At 40.5% G+C, this 25,458-nt stretch overlaps 2 protein-coding genes across 2 annotated transcripts; both read left to right on the plus strand.

Moving 5' to 3' along the window:
• Positions 1–2,192: 2,192 nt before the first annotated feature.
• On the plus strand, positions 2,193–11,289 carry LOC306884785 (protein shisa-7-like; the record flags this gene model as incomplete). The annotated part of the gene is made up of 5 exons (XM_079440975.1): positions 2,193–2,875; positions 3,068–3,225; positions 4,827–4,883; positions 8,850–9,035; positions 10,466–11,289. 5 exons carry the CDS (start codon positions 2,193–2,195, stop codon positions 11,287–11,289), a joined length of 1,908 nt encoding a protein of 635 aa, XP_079297101.1.
• A 536-nt stretch (positions 11,290–11,825) lies between these two features.
• LOC306884783 (uncharacterized protein) lies at positions 11,826–24,787 on the plus strand. Its single transcript, XM_079440973.1, has 3 exons — positions 11,826–15,480; positions 15,787–15,902; positions 18,198–24,787. The coding sequence occupies exon 3, from the start codon at positions 18,995–18,997 to the stop codon at positions 23,528–23,530; it is 4,536 nt and encodes a 1,511-aa protein (XP_079297099.1). The 5' UTR covers positions 11,826–15,480; positions 15,787–15,902; positions 18,198–18,994; the 3' UTR covers positions 23,531–24,787.
• Positions 24,788–25,458: the final 671 nt, after the last annotated feature.

A 25,458-nucleotide genomic window follows, 5' to 3' on the forward strand; every position in this document is an offset into this window, starting at 1 on the left:
ATTTTTACCTTACCTTCACTAATAGTCTTTTTTTACTATAATAGCATGTAACGGTTCCCAAGGTGGAAAGTTTATATGTGCATCACAACAAGCAGCTTTCACTCCCCAAAATAGGGAAAACAGTGCATTATTGGTTAAACATGCTTTATGTAAGAGTGGCCGTTACGAATGCATTAGCCTGAGAGAGTTTGGCTCCTGATCGATTGATCGATGGATGGACGGGCTTATGGATGGCTGGCACAAGCCTCATTAAACTTTCCAAAGTGAGCTGCTGCTAATTCTGTTGATTAGTCGTCCGTTCCTCTCACTAAGGCCCGTTTAACTCATCCTCTCCATCAGATCTCTTTAGTCATCCATCTCGTTTGCTCCTCCCTCCTCTACAGACTCTGCACATTTAGAGCAGAACCCTCAGAAGTCTCTGAAGGGTTTAGATACTGAAGCCATACGTCTCATAGCCATACTAACGTCAAGATCCCTGCCATCACTGCAAGGATTCGGCTTGGTCATTTGGGAAGAGCGGGTGCATGGGTATATTCAGGAATATTTTTCGAGGTGTGCATGTTCAATGGTGGTCCAGGTTTGACGTTCCGTAATCTGCCATATTCACCAGCGAGCCATTGACGTGTTTACTGTGTTGACAGTGGGACGACGTTTGAAGTTGTCCCTCTACTTGAAAAGACGCTCTTTAACACTTAGGATAGGTCTTTTGGTGCGTTTGCTTGACGATCTCCACGTGTTCCACATTGACGGATGAATCCTGACTTGTTCATGCCTGTTCAGTGGGCTCAACCATGCTGTCCTGCCAGAACTGGGCCCAAGCCCCCGTTTGTTTTATTCTGTTGGGTTGAGCTAAATCCAGAGCAGAGACACTCACGCAAGAGGGTCCAACACACATAGACCCTCAAACTTTACCTACTCAGTCCATCCTTCCATTTCCTCTCTTTGTTTCCTGAACATTTCTTCCTTTCTGGCCTGACTTGTGTCATCAAACCAGGAACTAATATATACCTGCTGCTTGTTACACTTCGTGAGTGCCCTAACCGACCTACACTCTTCCAAAGCCTTCGTGATGAGCCTTTGTCCCGTGGTGCCGCCTTTAGAGAAAAGATCAGCTCTTCCCCATTTCTGAACTCTTTAAAGTTGCTCATTCATCGCTTCGTCCTACCTATATCTCTAGCCTCAATGACTTCCTCCTGAAACTCGAAAAGATGAAGTACTTGGTATTTTTCTTGAGAACTGACACTGTTAGCCTGATTATGTGGGCTGCACAACAGAACCTCAATGACCTTTAAAGGTACTCTTGTTAGTCTCACAAGACATTCTCATTGACGATTAAAGCCTAAAGAGGCAACCAACTGAGATTTGTTTACAAGACAACATCAGTTCTTGGAGCTGACGATGACAATTGTTTACAAGTCACACGGAATAGCTCAGTACTAGTAACTGTTTCTTTCTATATGGTTGTTTAGTGAGTCGACGACTGAAGTGCCAACCAGAATAGAAAACATTTGGTTTACACTCAAACAGAAATGTTTACATGTTGCCCATAAGGTGAACTCTGATTGAGTCTTGAATGAATTGTTAGTGCCATAGATCAGTGCCATAGACTTAAACAAAACCACATTTAAGAAGAAGCTGTACCCATGGCTTTGTGACACTTTAAAAGGTTTACATTGGTAAAATAAACATTTTGTTTACAGGACTAAATTGCTTGCAACAAAAGAGTCAAATTTGTTCATTTCATCTCGCATTTGAGTCATTTTCATATTTTTAAAGCTGTTGTTTTATAGAATTTGCTCATTGAGAAGATTCCAAATATTTCATTTTGTGCCAAATCAAAATTTTCAAACATTCCAGCTCTCACCCATTAAGCATAAAACTTGTATATAGATTTACCTCATTCTAGTTAATAATTTCCTCAGAAAGTTGTTTACACCCTAACAGAGAGTTTCATGCTTAGTTTCCTTAACCCAATCTCCCGCACTTGGATGTGCACTTTGTATATTAAATAATTTGCATACTAGTGTATGCACCCGTGAAAGAGAGATTAGACTTGTCTACATGTCTTATATATTGCCACACTGATCTGCAACTTTTGATAGACGTCAGCTTTTTGTAGGCCTCGGAAGTCTTTTGGAAGAAGGCTTCACATTTTTTTCATCTTTGATAGAATAAACGTCCATTGTATCAAGATGTCACCCGCTGCCATCTTGCTTTTCTTCTTCCTGTTTGGCCCTGTGGTCTCCACAGTGACTATTACCTCGGAACGCTCCTCCGTGAACGGGGGTCCGGTGCTGCTTCTGTTGCGAGGACGTGGCCGCAAGTTCCCTCAGCCCGATGTGAGGGGCAAGGAGGCAGCAGCCATGGCGGCAGAGCCAGAGGCAGCTGAGGTCCCTCCGAGACCCCTGCCACAGATTATGCTACCCCGCAATGTGACAGCCGATGCCCTGAAGCCCCCACTGGGCGCCGCGCAGGTAGCCCCTCCTCCTCGGCGCCTGGTGGACGTGGACGTGTGTCAGGGCTACTACGATGTGATGGGACAGTTCGACAACACTTTCAACTGCACCAGGGGCACCTACATCTACTGCTGCGGTACCTGTCATTATCGCTTCTGCTGCGAGCACCAGCGCAACCGTCTAGACCAAGACTCCTGCACTAATTACCGCTCACCTGACTGGGCCGTCACGTCAGGACCCGTCACCCAGCCCCCGGTCCGAAACGACCCAGATTTCGACCCACTGCAGCAACAGAGCAACAACACGGCTTACGTCATCGGGGGAGTCATCTCTTTTACCATGGCCGTGGCCATTGGGGTTAAAGTGGCCTTCCATAAACTGTCTCGACGACCGAGGAACAGAGACATCAACATGCCTAGGTGAGTGAAAGGCCCATTATGACCGGGCTCACGATGTGGAAGGAGACAATGCTGTACACATCTCAGTCTGCATCAGTGACTGCCATCTGAAGAGATCCGTAGTGATTTTGATGTCAGACTCATTCAGCATTCGCCGTTTGATTCAGTCATACACTCATCCTTCTTTTCTACTGTTTATCTTTCTCTCTTCAGAGCGCTGGTGGACATTCTGCGTCACCAGTCCAGTCCAGTCCAGCAAGGAGAAAGGAACAACAGCATGGTCCTCACAACCGCCACCTCCAGTGAAGGAACGCTGGGGCGGAAGTCGAAAAACTTCTACACTCCCGTCGTCCAGAGCAAAGACAACCGGAGTGAGTCTCTCACCCACTCATGAGAGTTACAGAACGAATGAAAAGATAAAAGGGCATAATGATGCAGTCACAACGTATATACATTTGCAGGGGAATGAATAAGCAGATATTGAGAAAGAGGGGTTTGAATTGTAGAATCAACTGGGCAGAAATGAAATCTGGAGGCATGATTTAGTCGACAGATCGACAAGCCTGAGTGTATGAGGTAATGTAGAACAGAGGATGTGTCAGAAATGAGTCAGATTAATTCTGCTTCAGATGCTATGTAACCACATGAAACTAGAGCAGCAAGTAAAGGAGGAGGTGTTTTCCACCATTTAAGCTAAAGCATTCTCGACTAACATCCAAAATAGGAATGCTTAACGTATGCAGCTTGGAGGCTGCTTTTAGGACTTAATCAGCGGCCAGTGAATAAAATACAAATCTTGTCATGATGTTAGTTGTTTATCAGCTGGTTTTGAGGAGTGCTGTAACCAACAATTATACCCATGTCTTAGACCTGTTAAGTGATGGTCAGTTTTTAAAACATGCTTTTCATTTTTCAGGACAGAGTCGTTAGTGATCTTAAATTGAAATGCTATTTACAATTCAAAACACGTTCACACTATATGTTCAAATGTTTGGGGGTCTGTATAAGATTTATTTTTATGTTTTGGAAAGAAGTCTCTTTTTCTCACCAAGGCTGCATTTATTTAAAAAATAAAGTTAAAACAATTTTGTGAAATATCTAAACAAACTCCAGGTTTTAGTGATCCTTCAGACTTATTATCATCAATGTTTGCTGCTTAATATTTTTGGAGAAACCATAATACAATGTTTCAGGATTCTTTGATCCATAGAAAGTTTAAAAGAACATCATTTATATGAAATAGAAATATTTTGTAACAACATTATAAATTAATTTACTATCACTTTTGAATAATTTACTCAATCCTGTTTTGTTTAATAACTCATATGCAAGAAAAAAATCACTTTAATTAATCTTAAGGATGTAACCAAAAATGTAAAACTGGGGAGACCAAAGGTAAAAATTGACTAAGCTGTCATTGAAAAATATATTTAATGAATAATATGGGGAGGCACCCTCACTGTTTGTGGTATTTATCCCTGATTTTACAGTTGGTGTTCTTTTTAGGATGGAGTCCATTTTGTCATGATTTGTCTGTTTTCACTCTCAAGTTTTCAATGTTTGGCTGCAGTTGCTAACAGAACACATGCTTTTTAAATGTGCTGCAGGCGGTCTGTCCAATCAGTGATGAGAGTCTTTTAGTGGAACCAATCGGTTGTAAGAATATTTTAAATTTTTTTTATCACCATTATTGAAATTGAAATATGACTGCATTGCAAGCAAGCAATGTGGTAAAAGCAAGAAACTGCATCACTGACATAAGTGCTTGCAGTCTCTAGACAGTTTCATTCATTATAACTAGACCGTTACTTTTGCGTCGTTATTTTTTCACTTGCAATACGGATAGATATTTAGCGAAAAAATGGGGTGCAGGCAACTGAAAACCATTTTTAAGTGGAGATATTAAACATGCTAAGAGGCCTCGCATTTTCTGACCTGGGAGTGGATCAGTGTTCACTCTGCTCTCTTGCAGCTGGGAAACACAGTTTTGGCCAGACTGGGTCCAGTCCTAAACACACAGCTACTATAGGTAAGCCAAGGAGCTTAGGTAGAGTGTGCAAATGTGTCACATGTGTGAGAGCGCCAGTAAGAAAGCTTCAGATTTGTCTGTGTGTATTTGTCACTGCCTTTGCTTTGGCTTGGTCTTGTTGGTTCGAGTGTGTTTGCTCATGCCCTCCCACTCTGTCGCTACCCTGAGCTATTTTCTTGTTGTTTGTCCTGCACCCAGTGCTGTTTGCACCAGTCACCAAAGCTTCAGTAAATGTGCTGGCATGCATAGTAGCAGAATGCCAAAATCATGAAGAAAAAAGTGTCTCTTCTTCATGTTTATGTATGTTATTCATTTATATTTATCTTAAGCACATGAATATTATGTTCAACCAATAGATTGGGAGAAAAAGATCTTGATGTTCTGCATTCCACCTTCTGTTTTCACTTTGGCAATATCTATCTATCTATCTATCTATCTATCTATCTATCTATCTATCTATCTATCTATCTATCTATCTATCTATCTATCTATCTATCTATCTATCATCTGTCAGTTTTCAAGGCCCTTTACTTTTTTCAAATTGAAATGTTTAATTTCTTGAAATGCTACCTCAATTCAAATTCATACTAAGAAACTGAATTCAAATTTAAAATGCATATATATACACACACACACACACACACAGTTTTTCACAGTTACTTTGGTGCATTTCTCGAATCATCCTTAATATTTGCAAAGTATGTGCTTTTCACAAAACAATTCGTACAAACAGCACCACACAACAGATTACCTGCAAAAGCCTGTAACTTACTCAAAATCTTTAGTTCATCTCTCAAAAGTAAGTATTTATGTCAATGAACATATCAGTGCCATCAGAATGAAAAGTCCTTGTGTGATTGTTCACAAACAAGATAATGCTTAGTCATCTTGTCAGTATAACAGTGTACTCTGTTACCTGATGTAAACTATGACAATAGTTTGGATGTCAGTTACTGTATTGAAATGCAGAAGGCTGCATATGTATGCATGCCATGTATCCATATTATATCCATATTATGTATGCCATATATCCATTTCAAAAGTACAAATTTACACATTACTGTATGTGGGATATTGATTGAAAGAGACTGGATAGGATTCACAGTTACACTTAGTGGTCTGATAAAAAACACATTACAACGTCATTGTGATAAATATGGGAACAAAGGCGAAAATAAAAAATTAGAAAGTCCATTGTTAGAATTTGTAACTCTACATATGCTTTTCAGTTGAAGGTTCATGAGATGTACCTTGGAGCTATTTCAGAGAACTGGTTTATCATTGGTTGATCTACATTCTCTTCATTAATGAAAGTCAAGATTTACTTGCACAATTCATGGCAAATTTACAAAAAGTATGAAACAAGTTGAACAAGTATTTTTGAGAATTTCATTTCTGATTTGAGAAATGCACTAAAGCAACTGAGAAAAACTGTATATAAACATTTATTTATTTTCTTTTATTTATTTACATATTATGTATCATTAAATATAGCATATAATATTATATACTGTACTATATGTTGTGACCCTGGACCACAAAACCAGTCATAAGTCTCGGTATATTTGTTGCAACAGCCAACTATACACTATATGGGTCAAAATAATCAATTTTTCTTTTATGCCAAAAATCATTAGATAATCATTATTATCATGTCTTCATTATTAAAGTAACTATTTTGTGCTTGAAATGGCTGCAATTGTTGTTGCTAGGAGGAGGCACCGCACATAGAGCGCGTGGTAGAAGGGAGAGGATTTTTACCACACGTATTTACTTATTTTAAATGCCAGAAGAACACATGATCCGAACATATCGTTTACCAAGCCATGTTATTTTTAATTTGTTTCAGGAAATAAAAGACGACTTTGAACCCTCAACTAGGAGTCACTCAATAGCAGCTCTATCAAAACTTCTTGAAACCCTTAATTTTTTTGCCTCCGGTTCTTTTCAACGTACTGTGGCGTCTTTATTTCTTTATTTGCGACTACGCTAATTTGCGCTGCGCTTGGTATATTGCGTTGGTCTATATGTAAATGAGATGTTGCGTCTGTGTTCTTTAATTTGCGCATTGTTAGTAATCGGCACTGTTTTGGAATAGACTACTTGCACTGAGCCTCGTTACGCACTTCCGTTTTGAAATAATACGGCTCGGCTATTTCCGGTTATCTATATTTTCAATGTGCTGTAGTCATCTAGTTGACTTAAACGCTTATTAAAATGAGAGTCCTGACATTTCAGATACAGGAGAAGAGATATTCTCATGATTACTATGTACAGAATTTTCCAAACTCAACAGAACTTTAAATTGTAATCCAACAGAAGCCGATCTGAGAAAGCGGTGGCTGCTAATCATATGTGATTGTTTCACCACCGGGTGTCCGTGCAATAAACTATTAATCATGACGCTGCAGTGAATGTGAATACTGAATTACTGTGAATTACAGTGAATGTGAATTACTGCACATTCATTCAGCCATTTTAAACACTGGAATAAGAGCACCAATGCATGCAAGCATACTCTTACGAAAATTAGCAATGGTTTTACAATTGTAGTTTAACCACAAATTAACCCAAATTTTCTAAACTAACCATAGTTTAACCATGAGGTTATACAAGTAATCTGCAAAAAAAAACAACAACAAAAAAAAAACAGGTATTAAACTTTACCACAGTAAAACCATGGTTAATTTCCGTAAGGGTGTTTATCAGTCAAACTGTTAATTCAACAGGTATGAAATATAAACAGTAAGAGAACAATACTGTTTAAGAGAAGACGAGCTCTGGACCTTGGCAGGTTAGTGAGAAAATGTATTTATTATTCAGAATTGGAAGGGAAATATATTTATAAGAACATTTCAGCAGTTTAAAGATAATTTATGTTAATGAAGAGAATGTTTCATTGTTTTAAAAAAAAAAAATTGCCAGCCCTGAAGCATAGTAATAATTTGCATTCTCATTCAAATCGGTCAGGTGCGCTAAATGCTGACTGGAAACTCCCGAGGCGTAATAAGTAGAACACAGAAGTATTTGTGCAAGTAGCCCATTGCGCTAATTTACCCCATTTAGTAAAACTGGCCCCAAGTAAAGATCATGTTCCGTGAAGATATTTAGTAAATTTCCTACTATAAATACATTAATTTTATTTTTCATTATAATACGTGTTGCTAAGGACTTCATTTGGACAACTTTAAAGGTGATTTTCTCCCTTTTTTTTTTTTTTTGCCCCCTTTAGATTCCAGATTTCAAATAGTTGTCTCAGCCAAATATTGTCCTATCCCAACAAACCATAAATCAATGGAAAGCTTATTTATTCAGCCTTCGTGTGAAGTATAAATCTTCAAATTTAAAAAAAATTTACTCTTATGACTGGTTTTGTGGTCCAGGCTCACATTTATATACTATATTTTGTAACATATATGTGAGAATCATAACAGTTTTATTCTAATGTAAAATTAAAAGCCTTTGACTTCATGAGTCAAAATAGCAAATGTTGCATGCCATGGTGAATTGGGGCTGGTGGATTGAACTGGACTGCTAACTCCAAGGTACTTAAATTCAAATCTCAGCAAGGATAATCTATGAACTGGAGAGTTGCTGAGTTCCCCTGTGACCACTGTGCCCTTGACTACATTTAATCTGAAGTGCTTAACCCAAGGTAGCTCCGGGGGGACTCTCTCTGTAGTACGTCTGTGGAACAAATTACTACATGAATAAGGATATTATCATTGTATAAGGATATATTAAATTTAAAGGAACAACCAATAAGACAATATTCTAGTCACACATCTCTACACAAATGTTCCAGTTCCATTGTATTCTAAGTATTTCTGCCGTTGTCATTTAGAGACTCGGGATACAGCTTCAGTGTTCCACTCACCCATATTCTACATTTGACCCAGATAGATATGCTTTGAACACATCAATTGTTGGTGTTTGTCTTATTGTCTTTTTGTTCTCCTCTCCTAGAGCGAGTTCCACGCATGAACAACACCCAGCTGGCCTCAACAGGAACACTGCAGTCCAGCAAGCACAATAATTCTGGCTTTCATCCCTCCTTCTCTCACTCCTTCCACAACCTTGCCCAGCTACCTCCATCATACGAGACCGCCATGAAACCAGAGCTCAACCGCTACAGCTCCCTCAAGAGACTAGGTGAGTGTGTGTCTGAAAAAGAGAGTGTGTAATTTCAGAACTGCTAGCATGGAGTCAGCCCTACTGTTTTAGGAAGGATGCCCTGTGGTATTGGAGAGTTTTTGCATGTTTAATTTTATCAGCATGATTGGGGAAGTAATATTTTAGTTGATTATATTCATATTCAATCAATGCTTGAAAACTATAATTGAAAGAATTTGGAAATTACTATAAACAAAAATGGCTTTTTTTAAAAGGGTTGAGATTAACCTCTGTTTATACCAAGCATTACCATACATTTCATATCTGGATACTATCTGTATATTTTAGTCAGATTACATTTTAAGCCCGGTACACACCAAGCCGAAGGTCGGCCGTCGGGTAATTTTTGTTCGTCGGCCGACTGAAGTTGGTCCTCGTCGGCTTGTTTTTAGCCGATTCGACATGTTGAATCGCCGTCAGAGCTCATCGGTCAGTTGGGCCATCTGATCATTCTGATTGGCTGTTCAGCTAGCGAACCAGTGCACGAGAAAAGCGCAGAATGGACGTGCTGCTTGGCCATCGGGTGTCAAGCGTCGGCTCGGTGTGTCAGGGCAACTTTGGACCCGGACGCTGCCGACGTGAGCGACCCCGCAGTCTGCTTTCGTCACCACTAATTCATTGCCGTCGGCTTGGTGTGTACCGGGCTTTACACATTCAACTTGAGTGTGATTGGATGATGTGATCTTACTTTACCACACAAAATGCAAATCTCCACATACATAATACAAAAGAGGTTATGTTAAACTGGAATGGTTATGTTATGTCATGGTCAGTTAAATCTGAATTGAAGTTAATTTTATAAACGATGGATAATTCGGAAAGATAATTCCTTTCTTTGTGAACACTGTATTTTGTTTTTAATAATTAAATATTAAATATTGACTAAAGATAACACATTTAGTGTCATGAACTAAAATTTAATTTTTTTTACAGAATCTAGTTTAAAATAAATTCATATACATGTTCTTTGTTATTAAGATATTATATTAATATATACTTTGTTAATATTAAACATTAAGTATAGAAATATAAAAGTTAGCATTAACCACTGTTAATAAATGTTGTAAAAGTATTGTTCATTGTTAGTTCATAAGGCCTAATGCATGATCTGTTAACGAACTGAGCCTAATTGTGAGGTGTTACCAAAAAAATCTACAACGCAGCATTTTAGCAATTATTTTTAGCATTGCAAATCACATGCATAGATAAATGTGGAAAACAAATTTGCATGTTACACCTTCATTAATTGTGGTTAACATCCATCCCAGACAACTTCAAAATGTGTATTCGGAAATTCAATCACATTGCATCATTTTAATGCGGTCAAGTGTGATCTAATCACAAAACGTTTGTTAATGACAGGAGTCAAATTTATGAAAGATACTAATTTTCATATTTCCTTACTACAGAGAAAAACTTGGAGGAATATTCTGGATATTATACCTCCAAACGAAGGCCAGATAATGCTCCTCCCAGCTTTCACTCCTCCCAGCACCACCTTCCCTGGGGTGGTGACTTCACACTGGGTGCCCGGGGTACCCTCCCGCTAAACACGTCCCGCACACGTATCCACGTGCCCACTTCCACCCCCAACCCCTACCCTCTACCCCAGACGCAGTACAACCCCACGTTCGACACGATGAGTAAACCACCTCGCCGGGTGATGTCCCAAGACCAGCTTCTGGCGCTGGGGGAGGGGAACACTCTCTCACGCCTCTCCAAGAACCAGCAGCATCAGTACTACAAACCCATGACCACCAGCAAGAGCTCCAACACCCAGACCTTACGCAAGTCTCATGAACGCCTCCTGGTCTCTCCGGACCGCATGGAGGAGCGAATGATGGGTGATTACGGCGGGATGGTGCCCACCATGTCCCGTCTCACGCAACACCAGAAAGCGCAATCCCAGCAGAACGTGTGCATGACGCCCTCGCTCGACCGCCATCACATGATCAAAATGAATTCGCACCCTACTTCTGGCCGCGAGCAAGACCACACGGTCGCCACCATGTCCTCCGGCCATGGGGCCGGGACTTTGGGATGGGGGGAGGTCCACGGCTCCGGAGGAGGACCCGGAGCAATGCCGCACAGCGCTCGCCGGATGGCCTTTGCCACGAAACGCCAGAACACCATCGAACAGCTGCATTTCCTTCCCGGGGGAGGTGGGGGAGGGGGCGCAGGGGGTGGAGGTCAGGCGCTGAGGACGGGGAGCAAGAACGAAGTAACCGTGTGAGTGTAAAAAGAAAGATGGTAAGGAGACGATTGATAGATGAGGTGTGATTGCGCAAGCCAAAGGGAGGGAAGACGGTGGAGTGTAAAGAAGGCTGAAGAATGGAAAGGAGGAAGGAAATAAGAAAGTGGTCAGAAATCAGGCCCAAATGAATGGAATGCACAGTATATTGCTATTGAGAGAAGGGGGGATGTAAAAACCATAGCATAAGTGATTCTGTTGATCCCTAAATTGCCAAATTCTCCATAAATAGAAATGTGAAGAAGGGCCCAGGTCTCCTCTGACCTGTGAGTAGCATATAGTGTCTCGATGGCACAATTTAGACATGATCTGAGGAGATGCAAAAAGGAAAAGGTTCATTGAATAGGCCAAGTTTTCTCTATTTAGTACATTCCAGCTGATGTAAAAGCCAATTGGTTTAGGGGTTCATTTGTTCTTCCTGAATCCAGTGATACAGTTGACCTTCCCTCCAAATGTTTGGTTTCATTCAATGCAAAGTGTTATTCTCAAAGAGGTGTATCACAATCATCATTAAAATAAGGGAACAATGAGATAAACTGGATGAAACTGACAAGTGTCCAATAGTACACTGAATTACCTCACGGAAATTATGATTTGGCCTGTCTCAAATCAGATCTGACTTGACTTGGGAATGGATTATTGTGCACGTTAAGCAGTTTGCCATCAAGTGAACAGTGAACACACTGGTAATTCATCAAAGAGAAGAACTCGAGGACTTGAAAAATGTCACTCGTTTTGTGACCTGACTCTTTAGTCTGCACTGTTAATATTAATCCAAATGCCATCAGCCATATTAGAGCTTATTCATATGGAGTATAATGGAGGAATACATCTTCATTGGGAGACGGGTGTTATACTGATGATCAGAGATTTTTAGCCTCTTATACGGAGACTGTGAATCAAAGCTGACATGAATACTTGTCAGTTTGTTTGTTTTTTGCATTGTGTATAAAAGTTTGGCTGTTTTATAATATGATCAAAAGGCTGTCAGATTGATGGGGAAATCAAGTCTGAACTAAAAATGCTTGAGCAGACAGACGTTTGGAAACTGAATTCAGCCATTGAAATCTGATAGAAGTCATCCCTCTTTCTTGCATGTTTGACCAATCAGAGAACAGCTTTGTATGACGTCCTGGAGTCATTACGGTTGTTCTGTTATTTATAAGCGTTAAGAGCTGAGATTTAATCATGGGCATGCAGTAAAGTCAAATAAGACCGCATACTCTTCACACTTAATTTGCTACTCAAGCTGTTGTATTGAGGGGAAAAGGGGATAGGGTTGGTTATACAATGGACAATTTAATCCAAGGGCTATTCTGAAACTTCTTCATTTGTGTCTGTGCTTCCGTGTTCTGATGGCTTTTTATCTTTTCCCGTGACACGGCTGTGCGGAACATAGAGGCTACGTGCCCATGAGTGTACAAAACAGAAAAATAGAACAAAATCTACAAAGCTACTTCAAACACTCTGTGTCACTCTAGTATGCATTATTATCTAACCGATCAGTTAGGATTTAGGATTAAAAGGTGTCTTGTTTATCTATACTATATTCAAGAAAAATGTGTTTTTGTTAGCAATTTCTGTGTTTTTCAGCTGTCTCCACATCAAATGGACACGGTTGTGGTGGAATGTCTGAGAACGACCTGGCTGAGCAAGACTATTGGGCCATAATATAGTATTTTAGATCACTCTGCAATGTTTAAGCTTTTATTAACTTTAACTCAATTTAAACACGTTGAAAAAAAAAGGTGAAAAAAAAAGAATTAATTAAATCCCCAATGTTCAAATATGTACACATGCCAATTTATGTGCATAGATATATATATAAATATATAGTCATCAATATTATTCATATTCTTAATTACAAACATTGTTTTGTTTAGTTTTTTTCTCTGTGACTTTACAAATTGTTTTTATTTCTGTTTTCTGTTTATATTTGAGTTTCTAGTGGATTCTAACCTTTGTAACTCGACAAAAAAGCAGATGCAATCATAGTGAAAAGACAAAACGCATGAAGATGTCAAAGCCAGTGTTGATGATGTCATATTGCTGACTTCTGATGTCAAGGTGTGTATGTGCCCAGTTTGTGTGTCGGTATTTTTGTGCTTGTGTGTATTTCAGTGTCTATTTTGGAATGCTTTATCTCACATTTTATCTGACTTTTGCTTTGTGTGAAGTCAGAGAATGTGCATTTCAGAAAACCCAAAATATAATTTTATTTTTAAGTGCGTGTCTCTTTGAATGCAAAAAATTAATAATAATAATAAATGTTTTTCCATTGCTGCATTCACCAAAGTTATGGAAAACAAAATAACCACAAGAGTATTTAGTCTTTTTTTTTTTCTTTCTTTCTTTTTAAGATATAAATGTTTTTTTTTTGTTTGTTTGTTTTTTTTCATGAGATACATAAACCTTGTTGTAAATTTTCTGGGGGAAAATGCCAAAATGCCATGCATAAAATATTTACAGCAAAAACTTTAATTATTGTCATTTTTAAATAAAATCCTCACCATTAAGAAAGATGTTTCCTGGAGATTGATGTGTAATTGTGCACTTTTTATCATGAATTATTAAATATATTGGTTGGTTTACATGTTTTTGAGATGTTTACATCCAAATACATTATGTGCTGAGTATTTTGATCTTTAGATTGTTTGGTTACATTGGGTAAAACAGACAGTGGTCTGTTAAACAGATGCAACTCATTTAGCTACTTTTGACCGCTTATGACTTAGGATCAATTTGGATTAGAATGTGTGGATGGGTTATGTTAACAATGAAAGACAGAGAGAACAATGTAGTGGCTGATGTATTGTCTAAAGGTTCAAAGTGGGTTCTACACATTTACATAGGCCTACCATAAATCTCAGCTTTTCATTCACTTGCACTCATTCATCTTTTTAATTTTCTTTATATTTAGTGGTCTACAATATTGTTTAAACCTAGCTTTTTATTTCTATTGCTATGGTGTAGGCTACATTATATTTTTATTTGACATCAAATCCTTTTTTCTGCAGTATAATGTTCTGTTTTATTGTATTCATTGATCCAAAACGGGCCGTTCGTTTCAGGTTCGTAAATGGTTCCTGAGGGAGACGGACGAGGCATCACCGGCATTCGCCATTTTGAGGGGCAGGGTGGGCGAGGACCTTATGTTCGGGTAGGTTGGGGGGCGGAGGGAGGGGGAGAGACGGCGGCATGTTGGTAAAATGGCTTCAGAGAGGTGCGTTTCCCTGCATCCTTTCCAAAATATATACGCCGTCTAAAAATGCTGCGCGCCGCGCGTTCTCTCGCAACGTGAATTAATTGTTGTAATTAATTTGGCTCGCTTATGAGCGGAACAGCTGTTCCGACTGGCTATTTTGTATCAGTCAACGCGCAGTGCGAGATATGAAATGTAATGTTTTTGATTCTCGCGCGGGAAGCTCGAGAAATGTGCGTTTTGAGAATGTGTTACTACGTCACACAACAGTGGAATATTTAGAACGCGCCGCGCGCCATTTGTTTTTGTTTTTGGCGCTTTTAGACACTGGTTTACTAAACCCCGTAACATTACGACGAATACCGTCAAATACAAGGTTTGGGGTGTTTTATTTAAACTAAGTTACTCACCATGTCCCTGTCATCCTACCTCAATAAACTCACATTATAGAATGAAACCATGAATGAAAGCCTTCTTTGACCCCACTTCATCACACACACTGGTTTCAGTGCGCTAAACAGGACAATGTCGGACGTTTTAACGTGTAACACCACCCGGAATTTGTATCACTGCCCGGAAACGACCACTGTGAGGCGAACAGAAGTACCCAAAGGAAGACGGGGGCACTAAAAATTGACACGGGGCGGAAAATATTTGGCCGACCATAATCCGCAAAAAAAAATCAGCGGAAAACAGACTGGAAGAGCAGTTTCGGTTGAAATCTTAGGATGAGAATGATCTCGCGCGAGGTTGAGCGTTAGCGAGCGCAGCCAGCGGAAATTGGGTTTTGTTTAACGGATCGAAAGCGATGGAGAGGCCTGCAAGAGTGTTTTTCCACGGGATGAGGAAAAATGACCTGCTAACCTGAAATCGGAAACCGCCTTTGTGCACATCTACGCTTTCGGCGCCTTTTTTAGCATTATTATTTTTACGCATTGCTCTTCGAGAGGACTTTCTCCGTTCACGAGCAGGTGGGATGCCAAAGCTTTTGAATGCATTCTGTTGCAATGTAAAAGGGTACGACGTCTTTATTTAGCTAGCTAAGAGGCTAGCAGAGTGAAGTGGGCTTATAGGCTGAATTGATCTGACGGGCTGTCTGCACTCAGTCACTTTCTTGTTTGTTTCTGTTTTCCTGTCATGTTGTTAGCCTCTACGCAACGAGTAGCATAAACACATTTAAGCTAAATTAGTGCATGGTAACGCCAAGTTGTTTGTACTTTTAACAGCTCTGATTTTGATGTCATTTTTATTTTGAAACTTTTTTTTCTGTGCCATAGAGGGATGTGATTGAAAAAGTGAATTCGGCTCTCCCCTCTCCCTCATCCCCCTTCACAGTCCACACAACCATCCCGGAGAACAATCGGACCATTTCTTTCAACCTGCAAAGGCTTTGGTAAGTTTTCAGTTATACAATGGAATTTAATTGTAAGTTAGTTGCGTGGATATTTTCTCCTTTGTCTGTGATGTGCCATAATTACATTTTCACCCCCCAGTGAATTGTTGATTATTGATTATTTTTCCATGCATGTTCTCTTATTGGAGTTATTGGTATTAGAAAGACCAGTGTTTTTAGTTGCATTTCAGTTACATTCTTTATAACTTTGACAAGTTTTTCTTTATATTTACGTTAAAAATATATATTTATTCAAGGTTAATTCATGTAAATGGCAGCCGTTTGTTTGCTTAATACATGTATTGCTGTACTCGTGTGAATTTGGTCACCTTTGTTTACGTTGAGTAAAACAACCATTGGTATTTTTAAGTAGTGTCAGTTCAGTTACTTTTGACTAATATAGGGATTTGTTTTTGCAGATATAAGCATTTGATATTGACAGGTTTAAGGACTATATACCAGATTGTATTGGAATGTGTGGATGACTGTTTCAACTTTTTTGGCTGGTGTGGTTTTACCTCAGTATTTATTTATCTACCTGTCTTTAGAAATCAATTCAAGGTAAATTCAGGTAACTTGGGTCACTGTTGACAGTCATTTATTTGTTTATTTAATGCAAGTTTGGGTGTTTTTTTTTACATTTAGTAAACAACCAGTGGTCATTTAAATAGTTTCAGTTGAGTTAGGCTACTTTTGACATATAATATCTATCAAAATCAAGTCCTTATTATAATTTCTAAGGACCACTTTGTTTGGAATGTATGAATGTGGACAGTTTATTTATTAATTTATTATGATTGTTATTTGCTTAGTTCTTAATTATGTATATTATGAAAAATAGGCTACTTGTGTAGTTGCTTAGAATATATTTTGCTTGTCATAACAAAGCTTGCATATCTGCCAAAGGGATGCACAGTTCATCTCGGACCTAGATACACCTGATAACCTCAAACTGATTTTATCCTGGTAACATGTTATTTTGGCTTAGCCCTCAGACATCAGGCATTATGGTTATCAGTATTACTATACTGTAGTGTTGTTATAATACTACGTTTTCAGTAGTTGTTACCAGTGAAATTTCATGTTATTTAATACCAATTTTGATACCACGGCAAAAAAAAAAAAGAATATACTGTTCTTACATTGCATGTTATATGCCAACAATCCTTTATTTAACTAAATATTAAAAGTTTAATTTTAATTTTTAGGTATTAATGAACTTGTGATTAATTTGCTGACTTTTGTTTACACTGAGTAAAACAACTAGTGGTCTTTTAAATAGTTGCAGCTCATTTTCTTTTGAAAGCTATAAGGACTTCTAAGGACTAATTTAGATTTTTTTTCAGAATTCCTTGAATAGAAAGTTCAAAAGAATGTAATAACTTACAAAAGTGAAAAATTTATGCTTTCTGTTTTCTGTTCAGAACCAGTGGTCTTTTAAACAGTTGTAGGGAGTTACCTTGCATTCCTTACAGGAATGTGTGAATGAATGTGAATCGTTTATATTAACAAAGGTGCTTTTATTTGCTTGTTTCTTCAGTTACAGTTTGCATGTTATCAATGAATAATGTTTGCATGTCATAGCAGTGCTATTTGGCAACACGGCTGGAGTTATTAGCCTCATACTATTTCTTTTTTAATTGTGAAAAAAATTGGATCTTAGATGTCAGCTTTTTATGGTTTGTTTTCTGTCAATATTATTTTAAGGTAAATTAAAATGCAGAAGTTGATACCAGTGCCAGTGAAATTCTGTTATCCCATACCTTTCCATACATTTCAACACCACAGGAAAATAATATTGAACTATTGAAAAATGACATTGAACATGCTTCTGTATGTAAGTAGTTAATAAAGTTAAATATTAACGTGTATATTTAAACATTAAATTGAAACAATAGTTATGCAGTATCATGCATTTCTCTACTAAGTAAACGCTGCTGTAAGTTTTTTTTTTTTTTGAGTAATTAATTTTGATGTTGTTGTACAAAAATAACAGTTCTGACATCCCTGTCATTTTTTACATTATTTACCATTAGAGTTCTAAGATTATTTATATTATGATTTATGTCTGTTATCTTGTTGTGTTTTATGTCTTTTATCTTTGTGTCTTTAGGATTTTTTGTGGTAGATAGTGATGTTTTGTGAATTGTGTTAGAAAGTTATGCTTTGCATTTGGTTTGTGAGTCATTGCTTCTCATGTCTTGTTTGTACCAATATCTTGATATTATTTAGAAATATTTGTCCTTTGATTAAAAATCTTCTTACTATTTTTGATCTCTCTTTTCTTTAATTCAGGACTGACAGGGTGCCGACGGCAGAGAGGAGGAAGAACTACTTGGTCATACCACTGTGCTGTGTTTGTGGTCTTCCAGCTGAGGTGTTCTAGACAGAGGTTGGATACACCCTGTGGACTATCTGACCTTTCACCTTTTCACTCAACTTGGAACAATTGAAAAAAAAAGTTGCTCACCAGAATTTTCTCGTTAAATGAAGACATTACTGAGGAAATCAAAAAGTGGGACCATATTATTCAGAAGTTGTCAAAGGAATACACCAATATCAAAAAAGAAAGACATTCCCTCGTTGCTTCAGTTTTAAGTGGCTTTCAACACTAAATGGTTTGCTTTTTAGTGAAACACATTTTGTGAAGCAAATTTTCATATGATATTAGTAGATTTGTTTTTACTGTTTCAATTGTAGATATAGTAATTTTGAAAGACTAATGCAGACGTGTTTATTGCATGATATTGTAAACAACCTTTAGCCTTTTTTTATATTTATAGATGATTATTTAATCCAAGACTTCCAGAGTTTTATCACATGTAGTGGCCCACTACTATAGCCAAAACTCTGTTTGTTTGGGATGGACGTTCATAACATCAGACAAATTACTCCCACACAGGCATTTCTTTGTAAAAACTGGAGCTGCTAGCAGATTACTTTAAAGGTTTATATTGAATATTAGTGGCCCTAGTGCCAGATTTTTTTTTCCTGCACATCTTTTAGGTTAGATTACATTGTCCACTTTACTGCAGTAACAAGTGAACAGGGGCGAAAAATTCCTAGGAACACCCCTGAACAGTGAGAGGGAGATGTTCCAGTTTGGAAAGTACCCTATGGACATTTTAGAAATGCTCAGTGGACACCAGGCTCACCAGTTCAAAGGACTGGGGCTGGAAAGACAACTGCAGCACCAACAACAGGTCCAACTTCAGCACCAGCAGCAGCTTCAACAGCAGCAGCAACAACAGAGTGAGGCATCTGGTGGCCTCCTGTCTGGGCTTGGCCTCGGTTCCCTTCAAGGATCTAGAAGTAATGCTTTTGCGGATTCTTCATCCTTATTTGCCAAAATGAGTGCACCCCCTCCACCTCTTCCACAACAAACTCAATCTTCATCTTCACAAAGCACACGTAAATCAAGCAAGATGAGCAGCAGCAGCGGGAGTGGCAGTTCTGCCTCTGGCTATCCACAGTTCCTACGCACATTTCACCCTGCTGAGGCTGCTCTGGCGCAAGAGCAGCTTCACTCAGGAATGGGTCGTTTCGATTTTGTAGGAGGAAGTACTGGAGGAGGCTCTGGGGTAATTGGAGGTGTTGTAACATCAGCACCACCGCCACCACCCTTGCACCCTGGCCTCTCTGTTCCTCAGCCATCTCCTGGGCCATCCTCGTCATCACCCTCCCCTTCGAGTTCAACCACCACTTCTAATAATCCCCCTAGCAGTAGCAGCTCAGTGGCTGGATTAGTCGGAGCCCAGTCTGATGCAAGAAGTTTACACCAGCAGTTCAGTTGCATGCTTGCTGCAAACCAATACCTCTTTTCTGGAGTGCCCACAAACGCCAGTTTAGAACAGTTTCTAGTTCAGCAGGGTCCCCATAATCATCTCGGCCTTGCGGATTCTAATGCAGGTCTTGCTCCTCCCCCAGCCCTCCATCCTTCCCACACCCATGGCCATCCAAATCCCCAGCAACAGCAGCAGCAGCAGCAGCTGCCACCTCATGCGTTGTCCCACCCTCACAGCCATGCGCATCCACACCACCCTCTACACCCTGCCCCCCAACCTTCACCTCTTGGTGGTTTCGATTTCCAAGGTATTCCTGTTCTTTCATCTAATCAGCTGGCTTCTCTAATGCAACAAGAACCAGGCCTGCCTTTGCCACTCCCACTCCATCTCTCCATACCCAAAGATGACGGGAAAGGAGATAGTGGATCTGGGGCTGGAGGAAGTGGAGGTAGTGGCAGCAGGAGAAAGAAAGCCATGGCTGGCTACCTGCCCCAGAGGAAGACAGAAAATAACAGTAGCAGCAGTACAAGTAGTGCTAACTGCCATGCCAGCTCTGGGGCACATGGTCATGATGGGTCCTCTGGTCTTGTGGGAGGAGGTGGAGGGGTTGGTATGAGGGGTCTTGGTGGTGACCCCTCCTCCATCCTCTCCTCGTCAACACCATCCTCCTCTTCTTCAACTGTCTCCTCCTCTTCTTCCTCTGCCCCATCTTCAAATTCTGCTTCTGTGCTGGTATCAAACATCTCTCAAAACCCCAAGCCCGAAAATCAGCAATCAATGACTCCCAATATAACACAGCCAGAGCAAGAGCCTCTCTTTCATTGTGGAGAGTGTGGCAAGTCTTTTTCCCACCTCCAAAGCCTTCGCCGACACATACGCTGCCATGAAGAAGATGGTGGTGGTCCCAACAGCAGCACAAACACAAACCCAAGTCATCAGCATCAGTCAGATCTCCCCCACTCAACACAAGATGGAATTCCGCAAAATGCTCACCATCAGCATGAGAATACAGACCCCATGTCATCCACTTGCTCAAGTCCAGATAAGTCATACTGTTGCAATGAATGTGGAAAGGGGTTCAAGAAGAGAGGGCACCTCCTTCAGCATGGCGTTATCCACTCTGGGGCTCGTCCATACGCCTGTTCCGTCTGTGAGCGTTCATTCAACCGCAGAGAATCGCTCACTCGACATGAGAAAATTCATGAAGAGAAGCCCTACCGCTGCCCTGCTTGTGGCCGCTGCTTTAGAGAGAGCACTTCTTTGCTAAACCATGCTGCATCAGGTAACTGTGGCAAGCCAGGGAGGAGATCTAGAAGCAGCGATGGTAGCTCAATAAGTTCAGTAGAGGGCAAGGTTGAAAGTGACTTTTCAGGTGGACAAATGGATGACACAAAAGAATTAGTATTTTGCAAAAATGAGGATAGCACAGCAGCGATGTCTTGTGACAGTCTGTATTCACAGGGAAGAAGTGTTAATCAAAATCCTGTGGGCAAAACTGAAGAGAAGTATAATCCTGAGTATTCAAGAGATCCTTACCAAACTTCCTACAGAGTCGATGACTATCGTCGTCAACAGGCCAACCCATCATCCTACTCTGGAGACTCCTGTAGCAACAGCATGTCGAGTCCGGCCCTCAGAAAAGCTCCTTTAGCCCCCACACTTCATCCACACCCTCAAAATCAGCAGCACCATCACCAACCGCAGTCTCATCTGCCTCTCTCCTCTCTTTTGGATGACTCTGAGGATGAAGTCACCAGTAGTGCCATGTCTGCCATTGCTGCAGCTGCTGCCGCCTCTGTCTTGCCCGCTGAGATGAACAATACGGGGGGACGAGAGGAACGGAGAGACATTATCGGAGGTCTGCTAGGAGGGCTTGGCTTCGGGTCTATGGGTGCCTCTTCATCTACATCCGCAGGAAATGGCGGGAATGAAGAATGCCTGAGTGGTTCAATGATACCTTTATCTCACCCCACCCAACAGCAGCAGCCTAACTCACAGAATGCCAACAATCCTAATGCCAAACCCAAGCGGCCACGGAAGCCCAGACAGAAAAGAGAGCCGAGACCTGGTGGGGCTCCAGGAGAAGGGGTAAAACGTCGGAGAAGCAATGGTGCTGCTGGAGATGGTTCTGAAAGGCCTTATTTATGCACTGTTTGTGGGCGGGGCTTTAGCAGACGTGAGACCTTACGTCGGCATGAACGCGTGCATACAGGGGAAAAGCCATTTCATTGTGACATCTGTGGTAAAGACTTCCGCGAGCCGTTTCACCTTACCAAACATCAGACTGTTCACTCGGGGGAGAAGAACTACAAATGCACCCTTTGTGGAAAAGATTTCGGATATGCACAGAGTCTGAAAAGGCATGAAAAGCTGCATCTACGGGGAGATTTCAAGCCGAGGCGGAGTAAAACCAAATCTGCTGCAAATCAAGGGGCACCCGCTAATCAAGATCAACCCGATCAAACCAATCAGACCAACCCTGGCGCTTATTACTCCTATTCTCAGGATAAAGTTCAAGGATCTAATGCTAGCACAAGCAACCAAACCCCTCCTAAGCTATATACATGTGAGATTTGCTGGAAATCTTTCCGCCATCACTTCCACCTGACTGCCCATCACCAAGCCATTCACGAACACGGAGGGGAGAAACTGTTTTCTTGTGAAGTGTGCGGCAAGGCGTTTTCCTACTCCAATAGCCTGACCAGACATAGATTATCTCAACACGGTTTGACTCGTACTGGGCCAACAACACAACCAACTGGAAGTGAATCTATTGGAACTGCCCCATCTGTCTCCGAGAGTGAGGCTGCAACCAATGCACTCCTTCATATAACACCCGAAAGTGGAAATCATGGAGTACAACAGCCCCATTCAACCATTGCTCTCACGCAGCATCCTCAGCCTGCTGGTTATTCTCCGCTCTTCTACACTCCAGAATCAGGACATCACAGTTCAAATGTGACTTCACACCCCCAACATCTGCACTACTCAAATCCCACTATGGGTCCCCTCCAGCTTCAACAACCAATCAGTGGGAAGCAGCTAATTTATTCAGGGGTTCCAAATAACACTGTTCATTCCACTCCACCTCATATCCACATTTCACCTCCCCAGCACCCTCAACACCACCAGCAACAGCACCCCTTTTCGATGCAGTCTCAACATCTACAGCAAAGCCCTCAGGCCCAGGAAGATGGCACCCAGAGGAAGAAAAAAAAAAAAAAGAAAAAATATAAACTGGCTAGTAGCATGCAGTTGATGGCTGGATTCAGTGCTTACGAAATTGCCAGGAGGCATATGTATTTAAAACGAAAGAAGTGCAGGCTTCAGCAGCAGCTAAAAAGGAAGAAGTGGATAGCTCAGCTGAAATGGGCCAAGTTTACTGGAGGAGGGCTTGGCTTAAATGTAGGTGGAGGCACATGGCGTGTAGGGCGGTTAAGGTTTAGAGGCCTGCGGTCTCTCATCGTTCCCTTAAAGTCATACTCTTGCCCTGTCTGTCCCTTGACCACTTTCTCAAGCCGCATAATTCTTTCAGTGCACAGTGTGACCAGGCATCCGCCAAGAAAACATGGCCGTCAGACTCGCCTGCGCTGCATAGTCTGTGGAAAACGTTCTCGAAGGCTACTGACAGCTCTCCGTCATCGGGCCCACCACCTGTCTCAAGGGGCGTTCTCTTGCTCTCAATGTCCCTCTCGATTCTGGAATGGCACCCTCCTGCAGCGCCACAAATTTGCTTGTCGGCGTATCAGTAGAGGAATCAAAATGTCAATAAAGGGGACTAATGCTCAGAAGGCAGAGGACCAGACTGAAAGATCAACAGTTGTGACAGGTTACAGGCACTAAGTAAATTGACATATAAAAAAGTAGAAGGCCTTAAAAACTGATGTTTTTGAGGCAAGGATCACGTGAAAGTAGGCAGAGAGGACACATTCAACTCCTTAACCGTGGTCAGACTATAACCAAGGGAGTGCCTCTTAAAAATAAAAGACTCAGTTGACGTGAAAACAAGCCTGTACCTAAAGAACCATCCATTATCGACATGGATCTCTAACACGGTTTCTCCAAAGGGGAAGAATATTCTAGATTATGGAACTGTTTTTTGGTAGCACCTTTGTTGTAATGGTAGCATCTCTATCCTCTAAAAATGCATTCATTATGTATTTTCGTAACTTTATTTGTGCTGCAATGATGGATGCATACCAGTGAAAGTGAACTAATTTGAACAGTAACAATCTATTCTCTAAACTAGTTTCCCCCCAGTACTCAGAGCTTAACGGTATAGCCTTTGTTTACTCTCAATTATACATAGTTTTTTGTTCATTGAGATGTTGTTTTGTTTCCCTCCCTTTTGCTGTCTTCATGTTAAAAATGTTTGACCTGGAACTGAAAGTTACTGGTTTTGGGAAGAGAATCAAGTACATGGTGTGTGTATTCCCTATGAACAACCGCAATTATGACACTCCATTGTTGAATTGAACAGTGTCTCAAAGAGGACTTGCTGCAGTGAAACTGTCAAAACGTGCAAAATATTCTGCAGAGCTGATGCGGAGGGGACAGAATGGTGTCGCTAATGCCATGTTCCTGTGTTTAATGTCATCTGTTTTTTAAGAAATATGTAAAGAAACCTTTGCAGGTGTTTCTATGGCAAGTGTTAATGTCTTTGGTTGTGAGATTGGCTAGCGGGAGCGAGGAATAGCCAGTCTGTACTGTACAATGCGTATTATATTTTATTATGTAACAGTTGTGTTCTTTCTTTTTTATTATTATTCAAAGTATACGTTTTGTTTTTTGTTTTTATCATTTTTACTATTTTAGGGGTGGGTGGGTTTGTGGCAGGGTCTGTCATTGTAAGATGTGGGGAATATATGTATCGGTGTGATTTTTGTTCCCTGCCCCTTTGATCTGTTTAACCCAAACCGCAGTTTAGCCCAGCTTTCCCAACACTATTGTATTCATTCTCAATACTTTACTTAGCTCTACTGTCCCAATGTTTCCCTTTCAGTAAACTAAAATACAAAATATAAATACTAAACAACTGTTTTCTTTTTCTGAGTCAACAGAAATGTTGAGTTTCTCAGAAAGCAAATAAAAAGATAGAAAATGTACAATCTTTGTTCCGGGTGCTTCTTCTGAATGTTTATGGGAAGCAGAGCTTTGCCTCTTCGTGACGGTAAGCAGATTGGCTTAATTGGTTATTTATGGCATGAAAGTTAAATGATTTATAAACATCAAATGAGAGGATACGACCAGGTGTTACGCACCTGGTGCCATGGTGCCTAGTTCTGCTGTATGGGGCTGTTTACAGCTCACATGTGTTGGCACATGCCCTATGCAGTGCCATACACTATTAGAGGTGGAGGGAAGAATGCCCTTAAGGGTACTTTGGTTTGGTGTGTCAGAGGAACACAACCGTCTGTTCACTTAGTTTCTCTCTCGGGTGTCTCCAAGCAAATGCTTAATGAGTTCAATACAGGACATCATCCCACACGACCTTAATTGAAATGAACATGAAACTGCAAGTTGCGAACAATGTCCACTAGGTGGCAGTAGTGTTCTCTGTGTGGCAGAGGCCTCAGAAATCAAATAACCTCTTTTTCTTTGCAAGGCTTGTGCAGTGCAGGCTGCTGAACAGAATCATGCACAATACCAACAATTCTGTGTTTTTTCCCCTCTCCAGCATCACATAAAGTTAATTTGTTTCCAAATCTGTTACATTGTACTAATATTTTCTGAACAGTAGTATAGGGAATTTTCAGATTTAAAGTTACTGT

This window comes from Barbus barbus (genome assembly GCF_936440315.1).
Source record: "Barbus barbus genome assembly, chromosome: 19".
Lineage (NCBI taxonomy): Eukaryota > Metazoa > Chordata > Actinopteri > Cypriniformes > Cyprinidae > Barbus > Barbus barbus.

What these genes read in the sequence shown, in the direction of transcription:
- LOC306884783 (XM_079440973.1), top strand. Translation starts at nt 18,995, where the DNA reads ATGTTCCAGTTTGGAAAGTACCCTATGGACATTTTAGAAATGCTCAGT.